At 42.2% G+C, this 23,361-nt stretch overlaps 1 protein-coding gene across 5 annotated transcripts; it reads right to left on the bottom strand.

The window, feature by feature from the left end:
• Positions 1-1,747: 1,747 nt before the first annotated feature.
• On the bottom strand, positions 1,748-21,933 carry PARP11 (poly(ADP-ribose) polymerase family member 11). 5 transcript variants are annotated; one of them, XM_059726701.1, is made up of 9 exons: positions 21,811-21,916; positions 17,499-17,854; positions 13,829-13,957; positions 13,611-13,731; positions 11,134-11,209; positions 9,811-9,883; positions 9,551-9,681; positions 4,896-5,047; positions 1,748-3,699 (listed from the first exon to the last, which is right to left on the bottom strand). In XM_059726701.1, the coding sequence occupies exons 2-9, from the start codon at positions 17,526-17,528 to the stop codon at positions 3,386-3,388; spliced, it is 1,026 nt and encodes a 341-aa protein (XP_059582684.1). In that variant the 5' UTR covers positions 17,529-17,854; positions 21,811-21,916; the 3' UTR covers positions 1,748-3,385. The 5 variants fall into 5 exon arrangements, with proteins under 5 accessions (XP_059582684.1, XP_019337725.1, XP_014461889.1 ...); XM_019482180.2 differs by lacking the exons at positions 17,499-17,854; positions 21,811-21,916 and adding an exon at positions 21,586-21,678 and having other exon boundaries at positions 1,748-2,458; positions 3,342-3,699; XM_014606403.3 differs by lacking the exon at positions 17,499-17,854 and having other exon boundaries at positions 21,811-21,933.
• Between the last annotated feature and the right edge of the window lie 1,428 nt (positions 21,934-23,361).

Here is a 23,361-nt window from a genome sequence, read left to right as displayed (position 1 = left end):
CAGAGAGCAACAGATGAAAACTGCTGCTGACTACCTAATGCCTCAGCAAGGGAGCTTTTGTGAGGTCCCTTAGCCTTTCTCTAGCCAAGAAACTACCCACAGGGCAGTGGCGACTAGGGTTTTGAGGTGCCTTATACTGACCTCACTCTGGAGGTTATAACACTGTTATTTTATAGGAGCTACCCTACCAAAAGTAGGCCCACCGTGTTGCCACCAGGACCTCCAGTCAGATGCTGTTCATGATCATATCCAAAAATCAATGGCCAAACTGTATCCAATCACTAACAGCAAGAAAACCACAGATAAACAGGCAAACACTGCCACGGGTTCTGTCTTGCTGCCACAAGTGCTAATAAAACCTGTGACACATTTAGCTCATTCCATTCTTTGTGCCCTTGTGTAAACGGTCACTAGGACAGTTAGAGCACAGGTATGGCCCTAATGAAACCTGATGTCCAAAGGAATCCAGTGCTGGTCACATGTACATCAAGGATGGAATCCACATAGACAACTATTTGAAGAAGTTGCTCATAATGTATTCTCCAGGAATAAAATTTCACCCATGGAAACTGATTAGGCTACTGCTTTTATTTGTTAAGAGAGGGACAAAAAAACAGCTTTTCTGAAACTGGAATTACACTCACCTTGGCATCAAGTATATAGCTGAACTAAAAAAAAAATACACAACCCCCCCATAGCTTTCAGTAAGAGTCACGTTTGAACTTTCTGGCAGGCTACAGAAACTGCTGTAGCCTTTAAAGAATGGTTTTCTAGTAGCAGTATGCTTGCTTGTAATCAGCAAGTCTGAAAACAAAGGGCAATTTGTACAAGCAGCTCCTGTAATAAGATAGGACCAAAGGAGACTCTCTCTCCCAGTATAAACAATGTAGCCTTTAGATGGATTGCAACCAGTTCAGGTAACAATTGAACATATCTCAGAGCAGGTACAAGAGGATTGTAGACAAACTAGAAAGACTCCAGAGGATAGCAACAAAAATGATTGGAAGTCTAGGAAACATGATTATGAAAAAAGGTTGGAAGAACTGGAATTATTTAGTTGAGAAAGACTTTCAGTCTTCAAAGACTGGAAGAGTGGTTGTAAAGAAGGCGACAGATAATTCTCTGGGGTCAAAGGGGACAGGATTAGAAGTAACGGTTTTAAATTGCAATAAGGGAAATTTAAATTAGATATTATGAAGAACTTTACCACTATGAAGGTGATTCAGCACTGGACTAGATTACCTAGAGAAAGTATGGAATCCCCATCCTTCGAAATGTTTAAGAGTGGCTGGAAAAACAAAATTAGAGAGGCTCGATCCTGCCTTGAGCAGGGGGTTGACTAGATGACTTCCTGAAGTCCCATCCAGCCCTTTTTCCAGGATTCTAAGATCAACAGAAGCAAGCCAGCATTATAATAGAATGATCATATTATCATCCAAATGTAGGCCACAGTCACTTTCTAGTCAGGCTCTGTACGAGGCATGTGGGACAATTTCATCCAGTTTCAGCGTTGGTGCTCCAGCTGCAAACCAACGAGTTAAGTGGAGGCAGTACTACAGTGGTTCTCAACTGAGGTGCTGCAAAATTAAGAAAAAACAATTATGGATGGGTGCCTTGGATCTAGAATTGCGAACCACTGTTCTTGGCAATATAAATAATTAACTTTATTTTCTTTGTTTGTTTGTTAGTAAGTTTAGCACTTAATGGATTTGGGAAATTAGTGAAAAAACAAAATCAATACATGATGTTGTTGCATCCATGATTTTTATTTCAACAACTTTTCTTATAACTGCGTAAAGGAAATGCATTGTAGAATCTTTTTGTAAAAAATAAAGAGGACTCTAATATGGGAACTCTGTACAGGCTTTGCTATGAATTTTTTATGAGAAGTGGGGAGAGGGGTCTGTTTTTACAAGTCTTGTGTCTTAGCAAAGGTCATAATTGTTTGTGTTTGCCAAGCAGTCAGAGGCCCCAGATCAATGGCTTACTGTGCCAGGCAATTTATACATTTATAGTCTCTGCCCTGACCAGTTTAAAGACAGAAATCTAGGAAATGTTTCCATTAAATTTTAAAGAACACAAGAGAGTGACACATGGTCCAAGTGCACACTTTGCTGACAAGCAAAGATAACAGGACCAAGGAAGGAGAAGGATATATTTCTGTCACCTAGGACATACCATCAGGCTGTGCATGTACAGCAACCAGCTGCCTCCCATCCCATAGATGTAAGTATGTCTGTCAAAAAGATCTTATGTACAAATCCAAGAAGGCAATTTCAAAAAGGAGGGCCCAATTTGTTTTTTATTCATTTAAAACCTTAAATCAATTGTTGGTAATGTAGCTCCTCCCTTCTTTAGGTATTTGAGTCTCTGTGATCCTTTTCTTTATCCATTTCTGATCCCTCTTCTCCTCCCCTAATCAGGTTCTTCCTGGAAAAATAATCCATACTTTCTGAATCTATGTAAATAGAGAAAAATTTGGTTCACAAATAACCACCATGCATAAGCATTCTTAAAAGCTTCCATGAAGTGTAAAAAAAAGGAGGGGGTGGATTTTTTTTTTTTTAAAAAGAGCTCAACATTGGTTTAACTTTGTTTCCCATTGAATTTAAGACGATTATTATATTCTACTTCAATGACGAGGATAAACTGACAGTGAGTGCTGCTTTAGATCCCAGCCAAACTGTAGAAAATAAAAGTAGCAGTAGTGTATTGAAGCCATCCACACACACACATACGCCCCCCACCCGCCCAAAATGGAAAACCCTGCAATGTTAGTATGAAAACAATTGCATGGATCATAAGTATCCTACAATTAATACTCCAGCATTGGACTCAATGGTTAAATACCCAGCTAAATACTGACCAATGATCACACCCACTGTAAAGGTATTTATCTTTCTGTCACAATGAAAATTCAACTTACATTCTGAGATCACAGTATTAATGAAACACTGCCTTAAGCAGTACCAGATAACTAAGTTTAAACCTAGCAGCTGTTCAGATGGGTCTAAACCCTTTTTCCTCTGACAGACAAGTTTGGACATTTAAACCCCAGTCTAAAAAAGATACAAAATGCAAAGTTATAAGTAGTACAGTACATCAGAAGAAATACTAAGTCCTCTGTATTTTATAAAATTATAAATCTTTATAAAAGATTAGTTTTACTCATGCACATATTACATCATATATATATATATATTTTAACATGAATAAATACATACCGATTTTGAAAATATATAATAGTAAGACTAGTTCAAAGATTTCCAATGCCCCTTTTTACAAAAGAAAGCCAATTTTACAATTTATATATTATATTTCCTTTGTGAAGTCATACTTACCATCCGAAAAATCTAACCTAATATCCAGTTCAGCTCCCTGCAACTTAACTGAATTCTATTAAATATTCAGGATAGATTTGGTTGGCATCAAAGATAACAAAGATCTTCGGATTCCAAGTGTTATCCACACAGCTGTCATATAAGTTCACAAAACTCCCATCTTTTGAGGGAGGCCTTACGTATTTCGGTTCGCCATTGATATAGTCACCAGTTAATACACGGGCAAGAAACATGACTTTATATGTTCTTAACAGATGGCGCTGAAAGTTCACACCATGAATCTGAAAAGTGTCTCCATGTTTCATATCTTCTTTGCAGAACCGACTAGAGTATGAAGCATCTTTTGCAAAATATGTCCCTTTAAAAAAAAAAAAAAAAGAAAGAAAGAAATTGATGATCATGTTGTCATCAGTTATACAATTCTAGGTTGTCCAATTCTGATCCTACTTTCTTTAAATGTCAAAATGGTAACAGTTAAGAATCAAACCCTGGTCTTCTATGCTTGTATGTCAATCCAACTAGCTTAAAAGAATTACCATATTTACTCGAATTTAAGACAACCATGAATTTAAGATGACCCCCACATTAAGACAATTAGATTCTATACATGAAAAAATTATGTTTGTTATAATTTTCCATGTACAGAATCTAATTATTCGAGGGTCATCTTTAATTCATCCCTCAATACTGCAGGGGGGCAGACAGTGGGGATGCAGGTGCTATGGGGAAGTCAAACAGCTTGACCCTTGCTTGTGCCTGCTCCCCTGCCATCTCTGCCCCCACAGCCTCAGGCCCCTGCTTCCCCCCGCTACCCAGTCTCTGCTCCCTCCACCCCTCCCCCTTACCTTTGCTATGTGCAGACAGGCACCATCCCTGTTCTAGCTTGGGAAACAGAGCATGGCCCCAGCCCAGCCCCTGCAGTAGCCATGTGGACTTTGTGTTGCTGCTATGGGCCAGGCCCAGTGCCCCAGGCTGCAGCATGGACAAAGCCTCCAAGCATGGAACAAAGGTAGAGTGGGACAGGGGGAAAAGACGGCAGAGGTAAGATGGAGGGGTACAGGAACAGTTGGGGGGAGGGCATGCAACAGCTGTGAGTATGGCCCTGACTCTCTATAGAGGCTGCAGCCTGAGCTGCAGTGGTTCCCCCTCCCTCCCTCACTTGTGCATGATTCTAAGATGAAGGTTTCCCTCCCATGTTAATTGGGGCAGAGGTGACTTTGTCTTAGAATTAAGTAAATACCAAATATTAGTGGAGCACACCAAGATTTTAAGGCGTGAACATCATAAGAAAGACTGCCTCACAAACTACCTCACACTGCATGCCAATTCAGTTATGGAAACTATAAGAACTGCATACAAAGAGCCTCCAATCATTGTGCTAAGTTTAACTAAAAACAGTTAAAAGTATGGAACTAAATTGAACAGGTCTCCATACACATGCAACAAATACCTCATGCAAACCAAAGTATGGGAAACACTGCACTACAATGAGATAAAGAAGATTGACAAATGTACTATTCAAATTACATGGTTGGTAAAAATGTCATATTTTACCCTTTCCATATATGGAAGCATGCATGCCATTTATTCTCCAGTCAAAGTTATGAATGCATATTGCTTCTACAAATTCATTGCTAGTGCCATGAAATAACATGTGCTCATTAATGGTAGGAACATTTCTTTTCTTCTTTAGCTGAGCTTTCTTCCTGAAAAACAAGTACAAGAAAAACTTTTGTAATCAAAATGAAGCTAATTGTATTTCCAAGATGGAAAAGCTACTCCAACAGTTGAAGAATTTAAGAGCTAAAATTCAAAGTCACAAAGTTACCCAATCAAAAAATGACTGAGACTAGGAACAGTTGCACATAAACGGGTTTAAGTAATCAGGAACAGGTTTAAACCTGTAACAGAAGTTCAGTGTACTTAAACCACTTTCAAAATGGCCAAAACTAATTTAAAATAAACCTGATTGGATGTAGTATCAGACTTAACTGATTTAAGTCAAACCGGCTTATGGAGCTTCTGTCCCAGATCCAAGAGTTAAATATCGAAGCAGGTGTTGAATATTCAACATCAGAATTTTTACGCAGATTAAACAAAAATACGCCAAGAATGATTTAGGTATAGGTGATCCTGTCTTGGGTAAGAAGGGTGGATTAAATGAATTTGAGAGGTCCCCTCCATCCCAGTTTTCTGTGGTTCTAAACGTTGATACTATTCTTCCATCAGTTCAGACCTCTGCCATTTAAGATTACTTTAACATGACATACAAAACATTTATTTTTGGAAGTACTTAATATAGAATTATTGCAAGTAAAACCCAATATTATTAAAACAGAAAAAAATACCTCTTTTTCTTCTAATGGTCTTTTGTCCATCTGACAGCCCTTTTGGTACAGTAAGTCATTACTCATAACCAGGAGTAGGCCAGGAGGCATGAGCCCCAGACATTTATGGGTGCCAGAATGGACAGAGGGGTTTTGAGGCTTCAGCAGCCATAGGCTCTGGCTGCACAGAACAGAGGAGTCAAGGAGTTAAGCCTACTGCCTGCCCCTGACCTCTCCTCTCCTCTCCAGCAGACACCATGAAATTAAAGGATTTATATCATCAGTCAGCATGGGACTTGGTGACAGTTGTGGGGACATGGGAGCAGGACAGGCAAGAAGCTGAATTACTTGGCTAGGGGAGACACCTTTCCCTGCTCCAAGTAGCCAGAGTTTTTAGATGCTGAGAGCCTTGAGGCCCTGCCACTCCCTGGGTCCCACAAACCAGTTGGAGCCTATAGCTGCCTAGGATGCAAACCCTACCTATATCTCTGTGGTAACTTTCCGCAAATGGTCTTTCACAATGAAAGGAAAAAAATTAAAAAGGAAAACACAGGATCAAGTAATGTGTTCTACTGACGAACAAGGCAAAAATTAAAAATAGTATGTTCATTCCAATAAAGATTTTTAACCAACAGTCTTCAAAACTTAACTGCCTATTAAAAAAATTAAGTTAAATGGATACCAAATAAAAGAGTTTTAGTTCAGTAGCTGAGATTCGTCTTAAAACCAGTAGCCCACAAGAACCACAGTGCCACTAAACAACACAAACTTCCAAAAATTATTTAGGTACAAAATTTATGTGGTATTTACTTAGTATATACCACAGGCCTAGCTGTGCCATCAAAGCCACACTTATGGGTTTCACAAGATTTGAGAAAGGTGGTCAAGAGAACACCTGTGATAAGGAGTGAGTGCATATATTTCCTTCCCCAATTCTCTCAGTCATAGAATCATAGAAAATCAGGGTTAGGAGGGACCTCAGGAAGTCATCTAGTCCAACGCCCTGCTCAAAGTAGAACCACCCCTAACTGGATCATCCTAGCCAAGGGTTTGTCTAGCTGGGTCTTAAAAATCTCTAAGGATGGAAATTCCACAATCTCTTAGCACCTGATCCAGTGCTTTACTAGTGAGAAAGTATTTCCTAATATCTAACCTAAACTTCCCTTGCTGCAACTTGAGACCATTGGTCCTTGTTCTGTCATCTGTCACCACTGAGAACAGTCTAGCTCCATCCCCTTTCAAGCCACCCTTCAAGCAGTGGAAGGCTGCTATTAAATCCCCGCTAGGTCTTCTCTTCTCCAGACTAAACAAGCCCAGTTCTCTTAGCCTCTTCTTGTAAGGCATGTGCCCCACGCCCCTCACCATTTTCTATAACCTATCAGCATCATCCAGTCTTTTCTAGTTGAGTTTCAAACAGCTGAAAAAAAAAAAAAACTTTCATCCAAAGACTCATTCCCACTAGGCAACCAGCAAACCAGTTAACCTTTCCAACTAAATCTGTTGAAACAGACACAAAACTGAGATTTAACCACTACACTGATGGTGAACCCTTCTTCCCACCCATAATTTATTTGTCTGTATAATGACAGGAACAGAATCTTGCAGCAACTGGCCTAAAAGATAAGAATTTATTTCTTTTTCCACAAAACCGAGTCAATGTAGACAATTCTGATGTCAGCTCAATATGGTATCTGGAGTGGGAAGACAGAATGTATCTAGTACAGTCCACAGCAATAAATAATCTGCCCTCTAAAGAGTTGAGTACTACCTATTATTGAACTAAGTCTACAGTCATTACTCTCTCTTACTAAAAATACATAACAACTATAATATTCAATCACTAACATAAGAGCTTTTATGACAGAAAAACTAACATTATGGTGGCCAAAATGCATAATGAACAAATTGTGTCAGAAAGTGCATGCTGTTTGTATTCAGCTACTTATCTCCTCAAAGAAACAATATGCTTTTTTTTTTTAAAGAAGTGGAAGAAAAAAAGATGTAATTCTTGTTCTTAAATGGCACAGTATGTGCAGCAGTGCCAGGGAGGTGGTTTTCTGGGGGGAAAAAAAAAGAAAAAAAAAAGCCAGAACAGGTTTTTTTTAGTATTCAAGATCATATATTTAATGAGCTTCTGACTCTAAAGATATCAGTGTCCTGAATCCTCCTTTTTCCCCAATCATCAATCACAGATTAATACATGTTTTTAAACAAAAAACCAAGTTTTTACCCAGCAAAGCAGGCTTGTATTACAGCAGTGTTTTCTGCTTGCTCTGCTCCTCTGGAATGTGAGCTTTCAAAGCTGCAAACTCAAACACTAGAAATTCTGGACATGCTAAGGTTTACTGCATATCAACCAGTTTGTTACCCCATACAGGGTACAGGGGCAACCGTCTCTCTCTCCAATAGAGATGTCACAAGGAGTCTGGAATCCTTCTCTGTATCACAGGCTTCTGGAGAATGTTCACTTTATTGCTGATGAGTTCCACCTGCTCCTAATGACTGGGTAAGAGACACAAGATGGCTTATTTCACCCCAGACATACTTGGATGGATAGGCTGAAAGCAGCTGACCTTTGAAGATTGCTGCCAGTACCCTACACCCACCTCTGTACTGAAATAACCATACTTTATAACATTATATTAGATTTCTATTCCTGAATTCATGCTTCCAAGAATATAAGAGTGGGAACTTGACAACTTTAGAGCACAATCTACCACACTGAAGGAATAAAACAAGAGACCCTGCTGCACATCAATTCCTTCTCTAAGCAAAAAGTTAGAGAAATATAAAAAACATATCTGCACCAAGAACTCAGTAGTGAACAAAGTTACACTATAATTTGCCAACAGTTATTATTCACAAGACACTAGAAGTTACCGTATTTATTTACGTACTGTACTCACCTCTACCAAAAATTGGGAATAAAAAAATTAGGGGAAGGAAGTGTGTTGTTGTTTTTTTTTCATTCTGCCTTCCCAAAACACAGTGCATGGCGTATTTAAGGGCATACGGTATGTAAATAAATATGGTAAGTAGCCTATAACAATGGGGAAACCTTGTTTATAGAACTCTTGAAGCAGCAAAATGGCTATCTTTTTATTATATACATATTTATACATTTAAATATACTCCATACAAATAGGTATAACAATAGATTAAGACAGAAGAGTGACCCATTCAAAAGACTGGAAAATGAGAAAATTAAGACTGAACATGCAGCCATAACTCATCATCTTTTATTTGAAAAGTAAATTGTGATGAATATTTACAACAAACACACTGTACAATTAATTTTTTTATCTTAATATTATTCTTTACATTGATCTAATTCTCAGAATAATCCAATATATCTTTATGCTGCCCCTTATACATTTCTTTTTTAGAGTATGCATCTGCACCTCTAGGGGCAACACTGTAATAATTATTTATGGTTCAAAAGAGCTAAGGCTAACCAGGGAAAAGAGGAGGGAACAAAATTCAGGAACTTTTAATTCTTTTAGCACTGTTCAATACATAATGGGAGAAAAAAGCGGGGTTCCTCCCCAACCAGAAGAAGCTTTAGTAATACACTGAGTCTCAATTTATGGTGTAGAACTGTATCCAATACACATCACCCTACACTAGGTTTCATGATAAGAAGCTAATGGTAAGCATCATTAAGTTCTATACCCAGAAAATATTAGGATCTGTGACAGGAATACTGCCATATACAATGCAAGCAAATAACAATTAGACAAATGAAGAAAGAGTTGATGGAGAAAGGATGCCGACACTAAACAAATATTTAAAATACATGCACTTGAATGCTTCTGCTACATTCCTTTAAAATTTGTTCAATTAACTGACTTTACTCAACATTTATTTTAGAGATAATCTCACCTGCAATAAAACTCCCACAAGTCCAGGTTTTGAATTCTCTGAATTCTTTTAATTCGGTTGCTATCCATTGTTTTCGCAAAGAAACCAGAAACCTCATTATACTCATTTGTCTGTTTTTGCAAAGGAATAAGCTGTGTGTGGGAAGGAGGAGGGAGAGAGAGAGGGAATAAAAAGGTTAGTATTTTCATTGAGGTCTGTATTCCTTCATCCTGCATGGATGTATACATTTTACATTTTTCAAATCATATCTTATCTCTTACCTGATATGGTTCATCTGTATTTACATTCTCCCAGTGTGGAGGCATTGGAATAGCCTCGTTTTCACAGATGTAACTTCAAACACAAAAGAAAAAGTAAAAATAAATGACTCAAGAGCTGAAGCTTTTTCTTCCTCCTACAGAATTCCTACTTTGTAAAATATTTTGTACAGAATGGATAATTTAATAGGTAATTCGGTCTTGAAGTAGAATTCAAATTCAAAAGATGTTTACAGTCAACTACCAGGGACAAAAGCAAGAGATCTGCTAAAACCACCACCTATAGTTAACACCTGGGTGAATCACTACAAAAATGTTTCAGTGCCATGCTGTGTTTTTTTAGAAATAAAACAGTTTTACTGTGGAACTCATCCAAATTCGAATACAATATTGGAGGGCAGTAATAATAAGTAAGTTTTACCATGATCCAGCTACACCAAATGCTAAAAGTTAGGCATCCATAGATATTGATTTAGAAGCCTATGTGGTCTGCATTTTTACAGAAAACTGGGAGCTGCTTAGGGTCAGCTAACAGTTGAATTTATGATTATTGTTACAATGGCCAATTCTGGACAATTTCTACCACAGCAAAATTAACTGAAATTGAGAATTAAATTAAAATTCTAAAAGACTATATTCAAACTAGGAGATAGTTGTGGCAGTGTCACTGCAAAAGTCAGCTTACTTTGCTTACAAAACAAACATTCACAACTCATGACTAATGCCTGTTTCAAATGTGAAGACACCAATTTATAAAACTCAGTGCAATCAGATTCACATGTGTATTCTCATGTGCTGGTATTTCACATCCACTTCAGTGTAAATGACTACACAAGGTGGGAAGGCCAGACAGAATCTCTCGAGTGTAGGCTCGCTGACAAAAAGAAAAGTCAAGTATGTGTACTGTACAAATTAAAATGAGGTCATTAGCTATTATGACAAACCTGCTCTCTTACCATGTCTTTTCTTTCACATTTTTCTTCCAGTTTTTAGCTCTGATTTGGCAAGGTACTTAGCAAGGGCATCAGTGGGATTCCTCACCTGCTCATTGCTGGGCATAGGTTTCAGAATCATGTTGAATCAGGGTTTAGCCTTTGATATACTTCACAAGCTATTCATTCACATACTATACTTTCTCTAATAAAAAGTGTCCTTTTGTCATGCTTCCTCCACCAGACCTTTTATTTCTATTCTCACTTCAATCAGCCTCTTCAGATTTAATTTGATTTAAAAAATGAAGCAGAAACTGTAAAAAATATTTCCAGTTTACTTTACTCAGAGGTACGATGAATTAAATTCAAACAGTGAGTGACCTATACTTCTTACCTGAAAGCACTGATAGAAAAGGGAGCTCGCTTTATTGGACGTTGTTTTTCAGTAGTTAAATTCGTTTGCTTCATCACTGTACATAAAACCAAAATTAAGTGAAATCCAAAAGCATTCAGGCTAGAGAGAGGTGAAGCATTTAAATACAGTGTATTATGCAGAAAAATTACACTGTTAGAATTGCCCAAAAGGAACTGCTGTCTCAAGTTAATATGTTCAGATAAGCACTTCAAAACATTTAGCCTCCAACTCTACTCATATTGCAATACAGAAATATTAGGACTTCCAAATACCATGGTAGTTAGCACGCTTTAGATGAGGGCTATCCAGCTGGTGATGCCTGAGAAGCATTCAGCCTCTAAGCTCTGTGGGGCTGGCAGAGCTGACTGGAGTGCAGCTGGCTCTGCCCGCCTCTCAACTGCGCTCCGATCGTCTCTGCCAGCCCCGTGGAGCTCAGCCCGGTGGCTGAAGGCGGGCAGAGATGGCACTGCACTCCACCTCCCACCACTGGGCTGAGTTCCACAGAGCTGTGAGCCACTGGGAGCTGAGAAACTCTGTCCCCAGTGCTGGGAAACTCAGCCCAGCTGGGGGAAGCGCTTCCCCCAGCCAAGCTGAGTTTCTCAGTGCTGGGTCCCAGGCGGCAGAAGCAGCCTCCTGTCATCCAGCAGGAAGATCGGGGACTCACCTGCACCCCGGGGAGGGCTGCGGGCTCTGCCAGACTCCTCCCAGGGGTGCAGGCTCCCGATCTGCCTGCCAGATCACAGGATGCTGTTCCTGCTCCCCAGCTCCTGCTTGTCAGCAGCTTGAGGTGCAGTTTCCTAGAAACCCCTGCACCTACCTTCTTGAAACTTGGCTTCATGCTCTCAAAAGGGGCTACCATACCTCCAAGTTTCATCAGAATCAGGCATGAAATGACAAAGTTATAGGACGTTTTGTGCTTCCGCATTATAGCCTATGGGCGAAATGTCGAAACAGCAAAATTGTTTTGACGAAACGGAACAGAACAGTGCGTTTGAAACGAAACTCAAAACGAAATACTGTTCCGTCGAAACAGAAGTCAAAGCAGAACACTGCTGTTTTGCACAGTCCTATTACTGACCCTGTTTCCTCTTTAATGGTCTTGATGTTCCACTAATCAAGCTAGCCCTTTTTTCTCCAATTCTGCTCTGTTAGCTGCTCCTGATAATGTAGCTCCTATTTCACAGTCTTGGAGACTGTTTTTAACCCATTCCAATAAAGTTATATTTGCTTCTGTATCAATCTTAAACAGAATAATACAGCCCTAGGCCCCAAGCTTATTAGTAAAGCTTCTGGTTTCTTTTTGCTTGGAGAAAAATGTATATTGTGTTATATATGATGATGCACCTCATCATGCACACCTGCCTTTTCAAAATCCTATATCTGTCCATGAATATACTCATGTTCTAACAGTCCCTTTAGCCTCAGTACTGCTGAGCAGAAACACAATAAAGAAACTGTTTTATGCAGTACAGAATACCTGGGATCCCATAAGATCCTTTCAAGGATGCTGTGGGGTGCCAAGCCATGTTGGCACTGGTAAGTGTGCAGACATAATTCACAATATAAACCCACTATTTTAAACACAAAATAAGAATGAGTGTTAAAAACCTTCTGACCTATTATGATTCTTCTCAGTTCTTTGCAACAGAAGAATTGTTTTATTTTTACAAAGTAAAAAACCAGTGAAAGCTAAGAGCTGGCAGTTTCCAAGGAGTGACTTGAGTCTAAGAAGGCTGAGAACCACAGGTATAGAACATCCCTTCCCCTGAGCCTGATGGCAAGACTTTCCAGAATTTAACATGAAATACTACATACAACCATAGGTGCAATGGTTGGAAATACTCAAAGAGAAGTTATTACAGTGCAATTGTTAAAAAGGTCAAATGCATTTACAATTTAAAATGTTGTGGTAACTATAGTGAAAACTAGTGGTAACCTGTAATAAAGGGTATGTACAGTATAAATGAGATTTTGACCTAAAATAGTTTTCCAGTAAATTGTATCTGGTAATACTCTGATTCTTAAAGCAGAATTTGATTGTTGCATTGCCTGCTAGTTGAATTAGATCATCAATATTTCACAAAAAGCTTCCATTATGTATTAGTACTATTCAGTTTCTGAAATTGGCAGAAATCTTTTTGCAACACAGTTTGTGGGGATATTTAAAAGAAAACAAGCTGTGTGCCCTTTTCAGTGACTGTATGATAAAGCATCTCTTATACAATGAAAGGGTCAGGACAAACACTAGAGGCTTCTGAACAAAGCATACTACATACATTCTTTTGGCTAGAAAACTGAACCACACAACTGTCTCCCTAAAGCTTCACATGTATGTTCATGTAAGAAAGGCCTTCTCAAGCCTGACTCCTTTGCACTACCAAACAAGAACTGGTTAAATTCTGGTTAATTCTTGTCACAGGACACTTACAATTACTTTATTTTTAGAAAAGACATACCTGAAAAGTCTAACCTGTAGTTAAATTTTGCAGTAGTAAAACAAAGAGAGCCATGTGGATTCATTCTGAAGCTCCTTTCAATGTCTTCACTGCTAACTGAACACTGTGTGTTTGAGTCAGTCTTCAAAACAAACCAGAAAGCACAAGTTTAAATGTTTAAGTATAGCCAGTTTGATCATGTGGAAGTTATCATAGCCAATATCCCCATGTATAGTTACCTGAAACATATGCCATTTACCACATTCAGCCAAATAAAACCAACCCCACTGGGTATCAGTTGTATCCATGTCCTCCACAGCATTCTCCATCTTGGTACAGAATTCATCTGCTGCCCCTTGAAGAATCTCCTGAAATGTCCATAAGAAACAGCTTCTGTGAAAAACGCATTATTTGTGGAAACCCATAATTTCAGAAGCACAATTGAAAAAAAAAGATCAAGATAAATTCAGCATAAAATGCTTATTTAAAAAGAAAGTTGGGTAATAACTTTACAAAGGCAGATCCCAGATACCTTCACAACACTGCTACCTCTTAGTAAATACTGCTCCATAAATGTACCAGATTAATAGGGGTGTGGTGAAAGAACGGTTAAAACATCCCATTATGGATTCAGAGATGTGAGCTCCAGCCTGGCGCTGGATTTATTATAAAAGCTGCCCCCAGGCAATCTATCTGTAAAGGCTGAGTCAAAGGTGGCCAGATGTGATGGCCAAAGGTGGACACCCTTTCCTTTGTGCTGTCGGCTACCGACACTGGAATGCCTTAATTATGCTAACTCAGTGAGCAGCTAGGCTCAGGATGGCTATTTGACTGTATGCTCACTTAAACTCTTCCCATGAGAATCCTCTTAAATATACGAAAGAAACAAAACCTTGCAGCAAGCTCTAACAGACAACAGATCCAGGCTTTCTGAGACTAAGGGGAGACAATGAAAGAGTTCCAGAATGGAAGGCTCTGCCATTAGGCCAGTCCCTATGTAGCCAGGGGAGCTCAAACACTTCCACTGCTTTCAAGTCCTACCCAAACAAGGAGAAAGGTAACCAAAACCAGCTTTTTAAATTTCACTGGGTAAACAAACCGGAACTAGTGCCAATCATGGAACAAAGATGTAACAGCCATCTGAAAGTCTTCCAAGTTTGATCTTAATGGAGACTCTTAAAATAATCCAGGCTTGAGACACAGGTAGCTGCAGCAAACTGTGCATCCAAACTAAAGTTTACAGCATGAAAAAGTCTTGTGGGAAACTGCTGCTACTGGGCAGCCAAAACCATACAGAAGTTCATTCTTGTGGCTCTTTTGATAAAGTTGCCAAAAAAAAAAAAAGCCAATATGTGTTACCAATTCTAAATGCTGATTTAACTATTGAGAACAATTTTAAAATGCAGCTTGACACTTAACAAAAGTGAAAGTTATTTAGCAATCAGCAAACTGTCATTCAAAATACTCTAATAAGATTAAAAATTAAGAATGTGAATAAATGTATGCTGAAATATATAATTCTTAAAAACCTGTGTATAGAAAAAGTATACCTCTAGTTAGCAAAAAGTAACATATTTAGCATACAATGAACTAAATCAAATAAACTTTTTTTTTTTTTAAACAGAACCAGAGAAGAATGCAACCTTATTTAGGAAAACAACTAAGAAATGTAAATGCAAATTAAGAATAAATTTGATTAAGATGGACAAGGTTTCCCACTCGCTGATTTCCCTATGATTAGCTGCTGCCCACCCAGTTACATATCTCCCTCCCACAAGCAGAGTCCAAGACCCACTTTTCTAAATCTCGGCCCCCTTCCTCTGGTTCAGAGAAGTCTGTGTTGGTATGCAAAACTTCAAGTTTTGAGGGGGCTCCAAGGAGGGGGCTCCAAGGAGATAATGCCGAAGGTCTAAGGTGCCCACCTTATGGTGAGGCACTCCTCAATTATGGAATAGTTTTGTTCTCATGGGCGAAGCTTTTTGTCTTAAATACAGGACCATGTGTTCTCCGTGCCCAAAGCTCGGAGAGAGAACTTCTCCAAGGCCTTGCTCTGAGGCAGCTGTCTGTAAAATAAATTTCTGACTTGGGTCACAGTCAAGACTGCAGCACCACAGTAGTATAAAGTATCTGTTTTATTTTCTGAAGACACCAACACATGCTGGAGACCACTGCACTGCTCTGGGTGTTGTCTTGTATAGCTCATCGGTTAGTGGGGTAGTAATCGATGAGAACTGCAGGATAAAGTCTTGATAATAACTTGCCAATCCAAGAAAAGACTTTAGCTACTTTTTGGATTTGATACAGGGAACTCTACACCAAGGCCTTTACTTTATCAAAAAGGGGTCTAAACTCCCCACTGCCTAGCACTTACCCCAAATATCTGGCTTCTGTACAGCTCAGTCAGCATTTTGCTGGGTACAACATTAGGCCTGTGGCCCAGAATGACTGCCAACATGCTGCAGATTTTCCCACTACCACACTTGAGATATGCTTCAGCATACTCTTGGTGCAGCTGATGCATATTAATCCATTATAGGCTGGAATGTGGCTGAGGCACCAAGGAGATCAAAGGGGAAGGCTCTAAACTGGAAGAACCCCCAAGGTCTGGGGAATGCTATTAGTTCTCACAATTCCAAAGCAAGGAGGATTTGCTAGTACCTTTGTGGCCTTCCCCAGCTATTGTAACAATTCACCAACACAACACGGGGCACAAAGTATGCCTCAGCTTATGGAAATCAATGCAAAACCAGAGCATCTTGTCCACTTTGGGAACCAATACGATCAAACTACACCATTCATTTGACAATTCTTCAAGCATCCACACATGTGGCATATTCTGTACTTCCTTTCTTACCATTTCTGATACTTGCTCTGATACTCAGAAGAACCCCTTTTGGATGGGACACCCTGGTTTCAGGACAATATGATGACTAATTAGGGTGCTAACTCCCTGGTCAGGTTGTAAATGCTTCTGGAAAGTCCTCCAGCAGGGACCTTGTCTCTTTCTGATGAGCTGTGGACTGGTTTTCCCCACAGAGCTACCTCAGTGGTTGGGAGTCAAACTGTTTTCTGCATTTTCTGAATGTGCTTTTAAGGCTCACCAGTTTCAGATATGGTTTACGCAGTACATCTGGGACCTGTGCCATCTCCCTTCCAGATGAACTTCATAATCTACCACTCCAACTCATCTTATGATCTCAGAGGGAAAGTCCCTACCATTTAGTAAGCATTTTGTTTTCTAACAAGAAGAGCAATCCCCAGTCCCAAGCTGATACATGCAGAGTCATGCATTCTTATAACAGTGTTGTTCTTGAGTCCAGTGCATAGTCCTGGGATTCTCCTGGGTGAATACTCCCACTAGATTCAGCTGTCCCTGTAGTCAAAGTACATACTGTATGACATTATGACACCTCATGCCCTGCTTCTGCTAGGTCTTGTGAAAGCAGTCCAAAATGCCTCAGAGTTGTCTCCTGTGCAGGAGTTCAAAAGGAGAGAAACCCAATGAGGATTGGGGAATCTCATGGATAGCAAATAAGGTAGGAATGTATGCTATTTCTGGGGTCCTTGTGCCACAAACTTCCTCAACATCCCCTTCAAAGTCCAATTTAATTTTTCCACCAGACCATCCATCTGGGGATGGTAGCCAGAGGTCCTGATAGGGTGGACTGTTAAAAAGAGTCCATACTTCTTGTAGCACTGAGACAAACACCATAGTTTCTGCAGACCTAAACACAAAAATATTTTTAATAGCTATGTGGCCACTGTTTGGGCCAAGGCGTTACAGACAGCTACTACTGCTGCCTACTGTGCAGTGTAATCCATGAGCACAAAGATTAAATGACACCTAATTGCGTTTGGTTCCAACAGTCTAACTAAGTCTTTGCCAAACCATTCAAAGGGAGTACCCACCAAGGGCAGAGGCACCAATTCCTGGGGCATGATGCCACCGACTGGCACTCAGTGCAGGACTAGCAGTGGTCTTTAATATCCTGATAAATCCTGGGTCAAAAGAACCTGGCAAGTACTCTATCTTCATCTCCATCAATGATTTAGATGATAGGACTGAGCATACATTTAGCAAATTTGCAGATGATGCCAAGTTGCGAGGAGCTGGAAACACTTTGGAGGGTAGGGCTAGAATCCAGAATGACCTGGACAGACTGGAAAAAATGGTCTGCAATCAAATCAAGGAAAGTGATTCTTCCACGCTGTTCAGTGCTGGTGAGGCCTCACTTGGAGTACTGTGTCCAGTTTTGGACCCCATGCTGCAAGAAGGACAGATTAGAAAGTGTTCAGCAGAGAGCAGCAAAAATGATTAGGGGCCTGAGTTATGTTTAGAACTAAGACTTATAAGGAAAGGCTGACAGAGTTAGGGTTATTCAGCTTGGAGAAGAGAAGACTGAGGAGGATTTGATAACAGTCTTAATATACCTGAAGGACAATTCTAGAGAGAATGGAGATGGGCTTTTTATGGTGGCCATAGAGGACAGGACTAGAAGCGATGGCCTCAAATTGCAGTATGGGAAATTTAGGTTGGAGATTAGGAGGAACATTCTGACTGTAAGGGTGGTCAAGCACTGCAACAGGCTACCTAGACAAGGTGTGGAATCTCCATCCTTGGAAGTTTTCAAGGCCAGGTTGGACAGATACTTGGCTGGGATGGTTTAGTAAGGGATGATCCTACCTTGAGCAGGAGCTTGACTAGATGACCTTATGAAATCCCCTCCAGTCTTACTTTCCCATGATCCTACAGAGTAGGTGGCAGAGCACAGCAATGGCTCCAGCATCTCGTTAGGGACCCTTACCTTCAAAATCCCCCAGCAATTCACCCTATCCCTTTTTCTTCTTCAATGTCCTCATGAGGTCACTACAGAATTGACGAGATGATACCAATTCTGCTACTAACAGTAACCAATGACCCCAGATGCGTAGCTTATTTTTTTCCAAACATAATCAAGACTACCCCAAGGCTACCACAATATGCTTCCGACAGTGGTACTCCACCCCTGGCTTACAGATAACAGGTTGGATGCCAGATTCTTCAACACTGCTCATGGCCATTTACAATTTAAAAGTAAAGAAGGCTGACGAGGATTGCTAAGTATGGGTTGTCCACAGCTGCTTTACTTGCACAGTATTGTTGGACAGGGGACATCAGATGTTGAGAAACACTGGATTACAGGGTGGAATGAATTTGAGCTAGCAATCACAGCAAAACCCTGATTTCCAGGGTTGTTGATGGGTTCAGAACCAGCTAGAATTTTAACCACATCTTCAAATATACTCCTTCAGACACCTGCATTCCTTTGACAGGATACCAGTCACAAAATACAGGGGGAAAAAATCAAAGGAGTAAAGTATCCTTAGCTAAGATTATAGTGATACAATTATAAAATAATTTCCAGTGGTTTTCAAACTAAACTAATACACAATCACCTAAACGCTCCTCTTAGAGAAAGCTTTCCTACCAAAAATCAAAACAGCCAGATCAATAACCACCTGATAAGAACCATTTATTGAGGAAGGGGGTGGGTGGATGGGATGGGATGGGGGGAAACCACGACTCCATGAAGTCCACCAGGGATCTTCCTGTACAGATCAAATCATGGCTGATAGGCTATACAGAAAGTTTCAGATGGTGAAGCACTGGAAAATTTCCAAAGTTTCTCCAAAACTGGATCAGTTATTTTTTTTTGGAAGTTTATCTTCAGAACCATATGGGACAACAGGTTTTTTTTCGATCAGAAAATCAAAAGACCTGACTTCAAATCAATTCTGATTGTGATAATATACTAAGCCAGGGCTGCCCAACTTTTGAATAGCTTGGGGGCTGCATGCTATCAGGCCACACAGCAGGTGCCCCACTCACTCCCACTGCATTGCATGGGTCTCACAGGACCACAAATCTTCAGTGCTGTTAGCCTCTTGGGTTCCACAAGCTGCATGAAACCACTTTGCCCCTCAGGGACACGGGCAGGAAGCAGAAGCTAGCAGAGGGAGGGGGAGCCTGGAGGCCCCCATGAGTGCAAAAGGAACACTAGAGGGAAGGGTGCCTGCACTGAGAACCCAGAGGCCACAAATTAACCCTTCACAGGCTAGATATAGCCCACAAGCCGTAAGTTGGAAAGCCCTGTACTAAACAATCCCTGTTCTGTTTCTCTAAGCATACCTTACCATTTAAGCAATACTTAATTAGGCATGGCTTTGCAACATGCTAAGACTATAATGAAGATGAATGTAATTTGGAGCTGCCAGCACAGGTGCATCATGTCATGGTGGGGAGATATAATGTTTTTGTCCTCCGTACTGCTTTGGAATGCAAGTAGTTTTAGGAGACATTGACAAACTGAAGAGGATTCAGAGAAAGGCTTTGAAAAAAAAAATCTGAGGACCTGGGGGGATTGACTCATGAGGGAATGTGACTAGGTGACCACAGTAGCCAAAAGATGACAAATGGTGCGGGGGTGGGGGACACACGACATCATGGTTATCTGTATTCTACTGGCTCCAAAATATGCTATGTACTGTCACATACATGCATGCTCCTAGCAATGAATTTAAACTCTAAGGGTGCCTATACATATGCAGGGAGGCTGCTGCAACACGCTGTAATTACAGCATGTCTCCATTAATCGAGTTTGCTGCAGCATGGTAATTATTGCATTTCAGCAGACTCCAGCGTGACGTGTATCAGTGCCCTCATGCTGAAAAATGGTGGCTGGTGACTTTAAAGCTCATTTGACAAGCTGTAGTACACAGCATCCTGCTGCCATTTTTCAGCACGGGGATGCTGATACACGTAACACTCTGGTCACCTTAATTAGCACAACTCTGAGAGTGCCCCCTCCTGTCTTCTGAAGCACGTATATAAATGCCCTAAGGTCTCAATCCAAGGCGGATCCCAGCATGTGTTTTTTCCATAGGGTTAAGACCTAGACTTAAAGCAACACTAACAGAACAGGCAAACTGCTGTTTGGACTCAGTAAAAATGGCATTCTACCTTTGCCTATTCATGGTGCCCCCATAATTTTGCATCAAGTCTGCCCAGTGCACACCAAAGTAGATCTTGCTGATTATTCAAGTAAATATTAACTGGAGTTTGCAAGTTGCCAGGGGTCCCTTTCTCACTCAGAGACCCAAGCCAGCAACTGGAACTTATTGAGGCAGCTGGTAATGTAAACGATAGAGGAGACATCAGGTCCCATCCCTTGGCCTGTGGTGGCAACTTTCACAACAGCACCTCAATCAGTCAAGGAAGCCTGGGCTTGTCTGAACATACATGGCAAACCTGCCTCTATTTCTCTAGTTGCAAGCCAGCTGCAGCATAACAGCTGACCCTTGACTTGAGCCACCTCTCTCACGTCATGCAGGACAGGTGTCTGACTTGGACAGCTGACCTGCCACTCGGGTAGCTATGGGCTGGGGAGGGCAGTGGCTATTCCTTATGCTCTTGCTGTGTGCCCTGTGTGCTCCCATCTCATCTGCCTTGCTTCTTGGCTTCTGGTGGGCTAAGGATCAAGTTTAGTCACTGCACTGGTCCGATCCCTGAGCCAAAATGAATTTAAACAGCAGCGTATAGTGGAGAGTGCACCCCTGTTCAAGTACGGCCGGGACTCCTTAAGAGAGCCTCATAGTTAGCCTCCCACAGGCCAGTTTCCAGTGGGAGGATCTTGGTTACATGCCTACTTTATGGAAATAAGGGACTCCTCCCTAGCTCGCTCCTGCTGCCACTGGCTGAGGGCAAGGGGTACATCTGAACTGCAAGTCTCCCGGCCTGGGCCTGCACGTAGGATGCCGGCAGAGAAGCCCCACTGCTGACAAGTCCGGGGTGGGGGGGGGGATACTTGCCGGTTGCAGGGGCACATACAGAGCTTGAACAACGCTTAAATCAGAAGGATTCAGATCGGATCTGACTAATTTGACCTGGGACACGAATTTTTTTCCAAAAAATACATTAAAAGGTAAATAAAAATCTGCCGCACAGCCAGGTCCTCACCCACGTCTGCCTCACACCACGGGGGTCCCAGGCCGGGCCCCTTGGCGCCTGCCACCACATAGGCACAGCTGGGGCCTCTCCTTTGGGAAACACTCCCGGGGAGAAGCCTGTTTGGGGGCCGCGCGTGCGCAGGAGGAAGAGGCGGCGGGGGGGGAGGGGGCGGTTGAGGGGAGGGAGGGGACGCCCCGCCCCAGCGCGCCCCGCCCCGCCCCTCCTCGCACTCACCGCGTCGGCCGCGGGGCCCGGGGCCGCTCCCCACATGCTGCTGGGGGAGGGGGGCCGGGGCCCGGCCGCTCCGAGCGCGACACGGCTGCGGCCGCCGCGCGCTTCCGTTAACGACAGCGCGGGAGGGGGCGGGGCGTTCCCGCGCGGGGCGCTGCGGTCACACAGGGGGGCGGGGCGCTATGCAAATGAGGCGCTGTGGGGGAGGGGCGCCTCGCACCAGCCCGTCGGCCCGGCTGGATGGCAGCGCCGCGGTGCGTCCGGGCCAAGCTGCTGCCTTGCAAAAGACTTGCCCCCGGGAAATCCCAGCATCAGCTCAGTCATACTCTCAGCACTTGCCTTCGGGAAACATCTCGAGGCCCAACCAACCCTTCTTGCACCAGCCGAGGTGGTGGTGCCGCGTGAGACCCGGAGCGGTGCTGCTCAGCCTTTTTGGACTCGAGGCCCATTTCCGTAGCTTTTGTGATCTGAGGAGCCCCCGATTTCAAAACTCGACCGATCCCTTACAACAACCTTCTCTGCCTTTTTCGGACGCGGACCCGCTTGCAGACATGGATGGCCAGGCTCCGCCCGGTGCCCCTCACCCCCGACCCGCTTCCCCCAGGCGCAGCCAGTGTGTGGGCCATGGCGGGTGCCAAGCAGCCCGCCACAGGCTGGAAGTCTCCTCTAACAGAAAACCCATTCTTAAAGCTTGTTGATCTGTTTAAAGTTTGTTCAGGACCCTTTCATATAGTCTTGTGTTTCGCAGGTTGAGAAACCCTGCCTTACAAGACTTACCTTCTTGCAGAGGGGCTGGGATCTGCCAGGCAGGGACGGGCCTCAGCTTGTCCGTATCTGTTTAGCTAATCTGTTTTATCTCCTCACACTTTGCTTCTCGCCTCACAACTGGAGGCATCCCCCCCTCCCGATTTTTGTTGCACTCCCCTGGGCTCTCTCCAGTTTGTCCACATCCTTTCTGTAGTGGGGGGCCCAAAACTGAACACAGTAGTTCAGATGTGGCCTCACCGGTGCTGAATAGAGGGGAATAATCACTTCCCTTGACCTACTGGCCACACACCTACCAATGCAGCCCACTATGCCATTTGCCTTCTTTGCAACAATGGCTCACTGTTGCCTCATATTCAGCTTACTGTCCACTGTAACCCCCAGATCCTTTTCTGCAGAGCTGCTGCCCCACCAGTCAGCCCCCAGCCTGTACTGGTGCATGGGATTGTTCTGTCCTAAGTCCAGGACTTCGCAATTGTCCTGGCTGAACCTCATGAGATTTCTTTTGCCCCAATCCTCCAACTTGTCTAGGTCACGTTGAATCTTAGCCCTACCCTCCAGCTTGTCTACTACTTCCCCCAGCTTGGTGTCATCTGCAGACTTGCTGAGGGTGCACTCTATGCCATCTTCCAACTTGTTGATGAAGACAGTGAAAAAACCGGCCTCCGGACTGACCCCTGGGACACTCCACTTGATACCAGCTGCCAACTAGACATCGAGCCATTGATTACTACTCTGAGCCCGATGCTCCAGTAAGTTACTCCTTGTTGTGGCAGCCCAGCCCCTTCC

The sequence above is a fragment of the Alligator mississippiensis genome, chromosome 4 (genome assembly GCF_030867095.1).
Source record: "Alligator mississippiensis isolate rAllMis1 chromosome 4, rAllMis1, whole genome shotgun sequence".
In the NCBI taxonomy this organism is placed as follows: domain Eukaryota; kingdom Metazoa; phylum Chordata; order Crocodylia; family Alligatoridae; genus Alligator; species Alligator mississippiensis.
This window is presented reverse-complemented; position numbering and strand designations above follow the sequence as displayed.

What these genes read in the sequence shown, in the direction of transcription:
- PARP11 (XM_019482179.2), bottom strand. Translation starts at nt 21,645, where the DNA reads ATGTGGTGGCAGGCGCCAAGGGGCCCGGCCTGGGACCCCCGTGGTGTG. An exon ending in GTAAATGGCATATGTTTCAG is followed by an intron (nt 13,732 to 13,828) that starts GTAACTATACAT and finishes TTTGTTTTGAAG; the next exon opens with ACTGACTCAAACACACAGTG. An exon ending in TTTTCTATCAGTGCTTTCAG is followed by an intron (nt 9,884 to 11,133) that starts GTAAGAAGTATA and finishes TTGTGTTTGAAG; the next exon opens with TTACATCTGTGAAAACGAGG.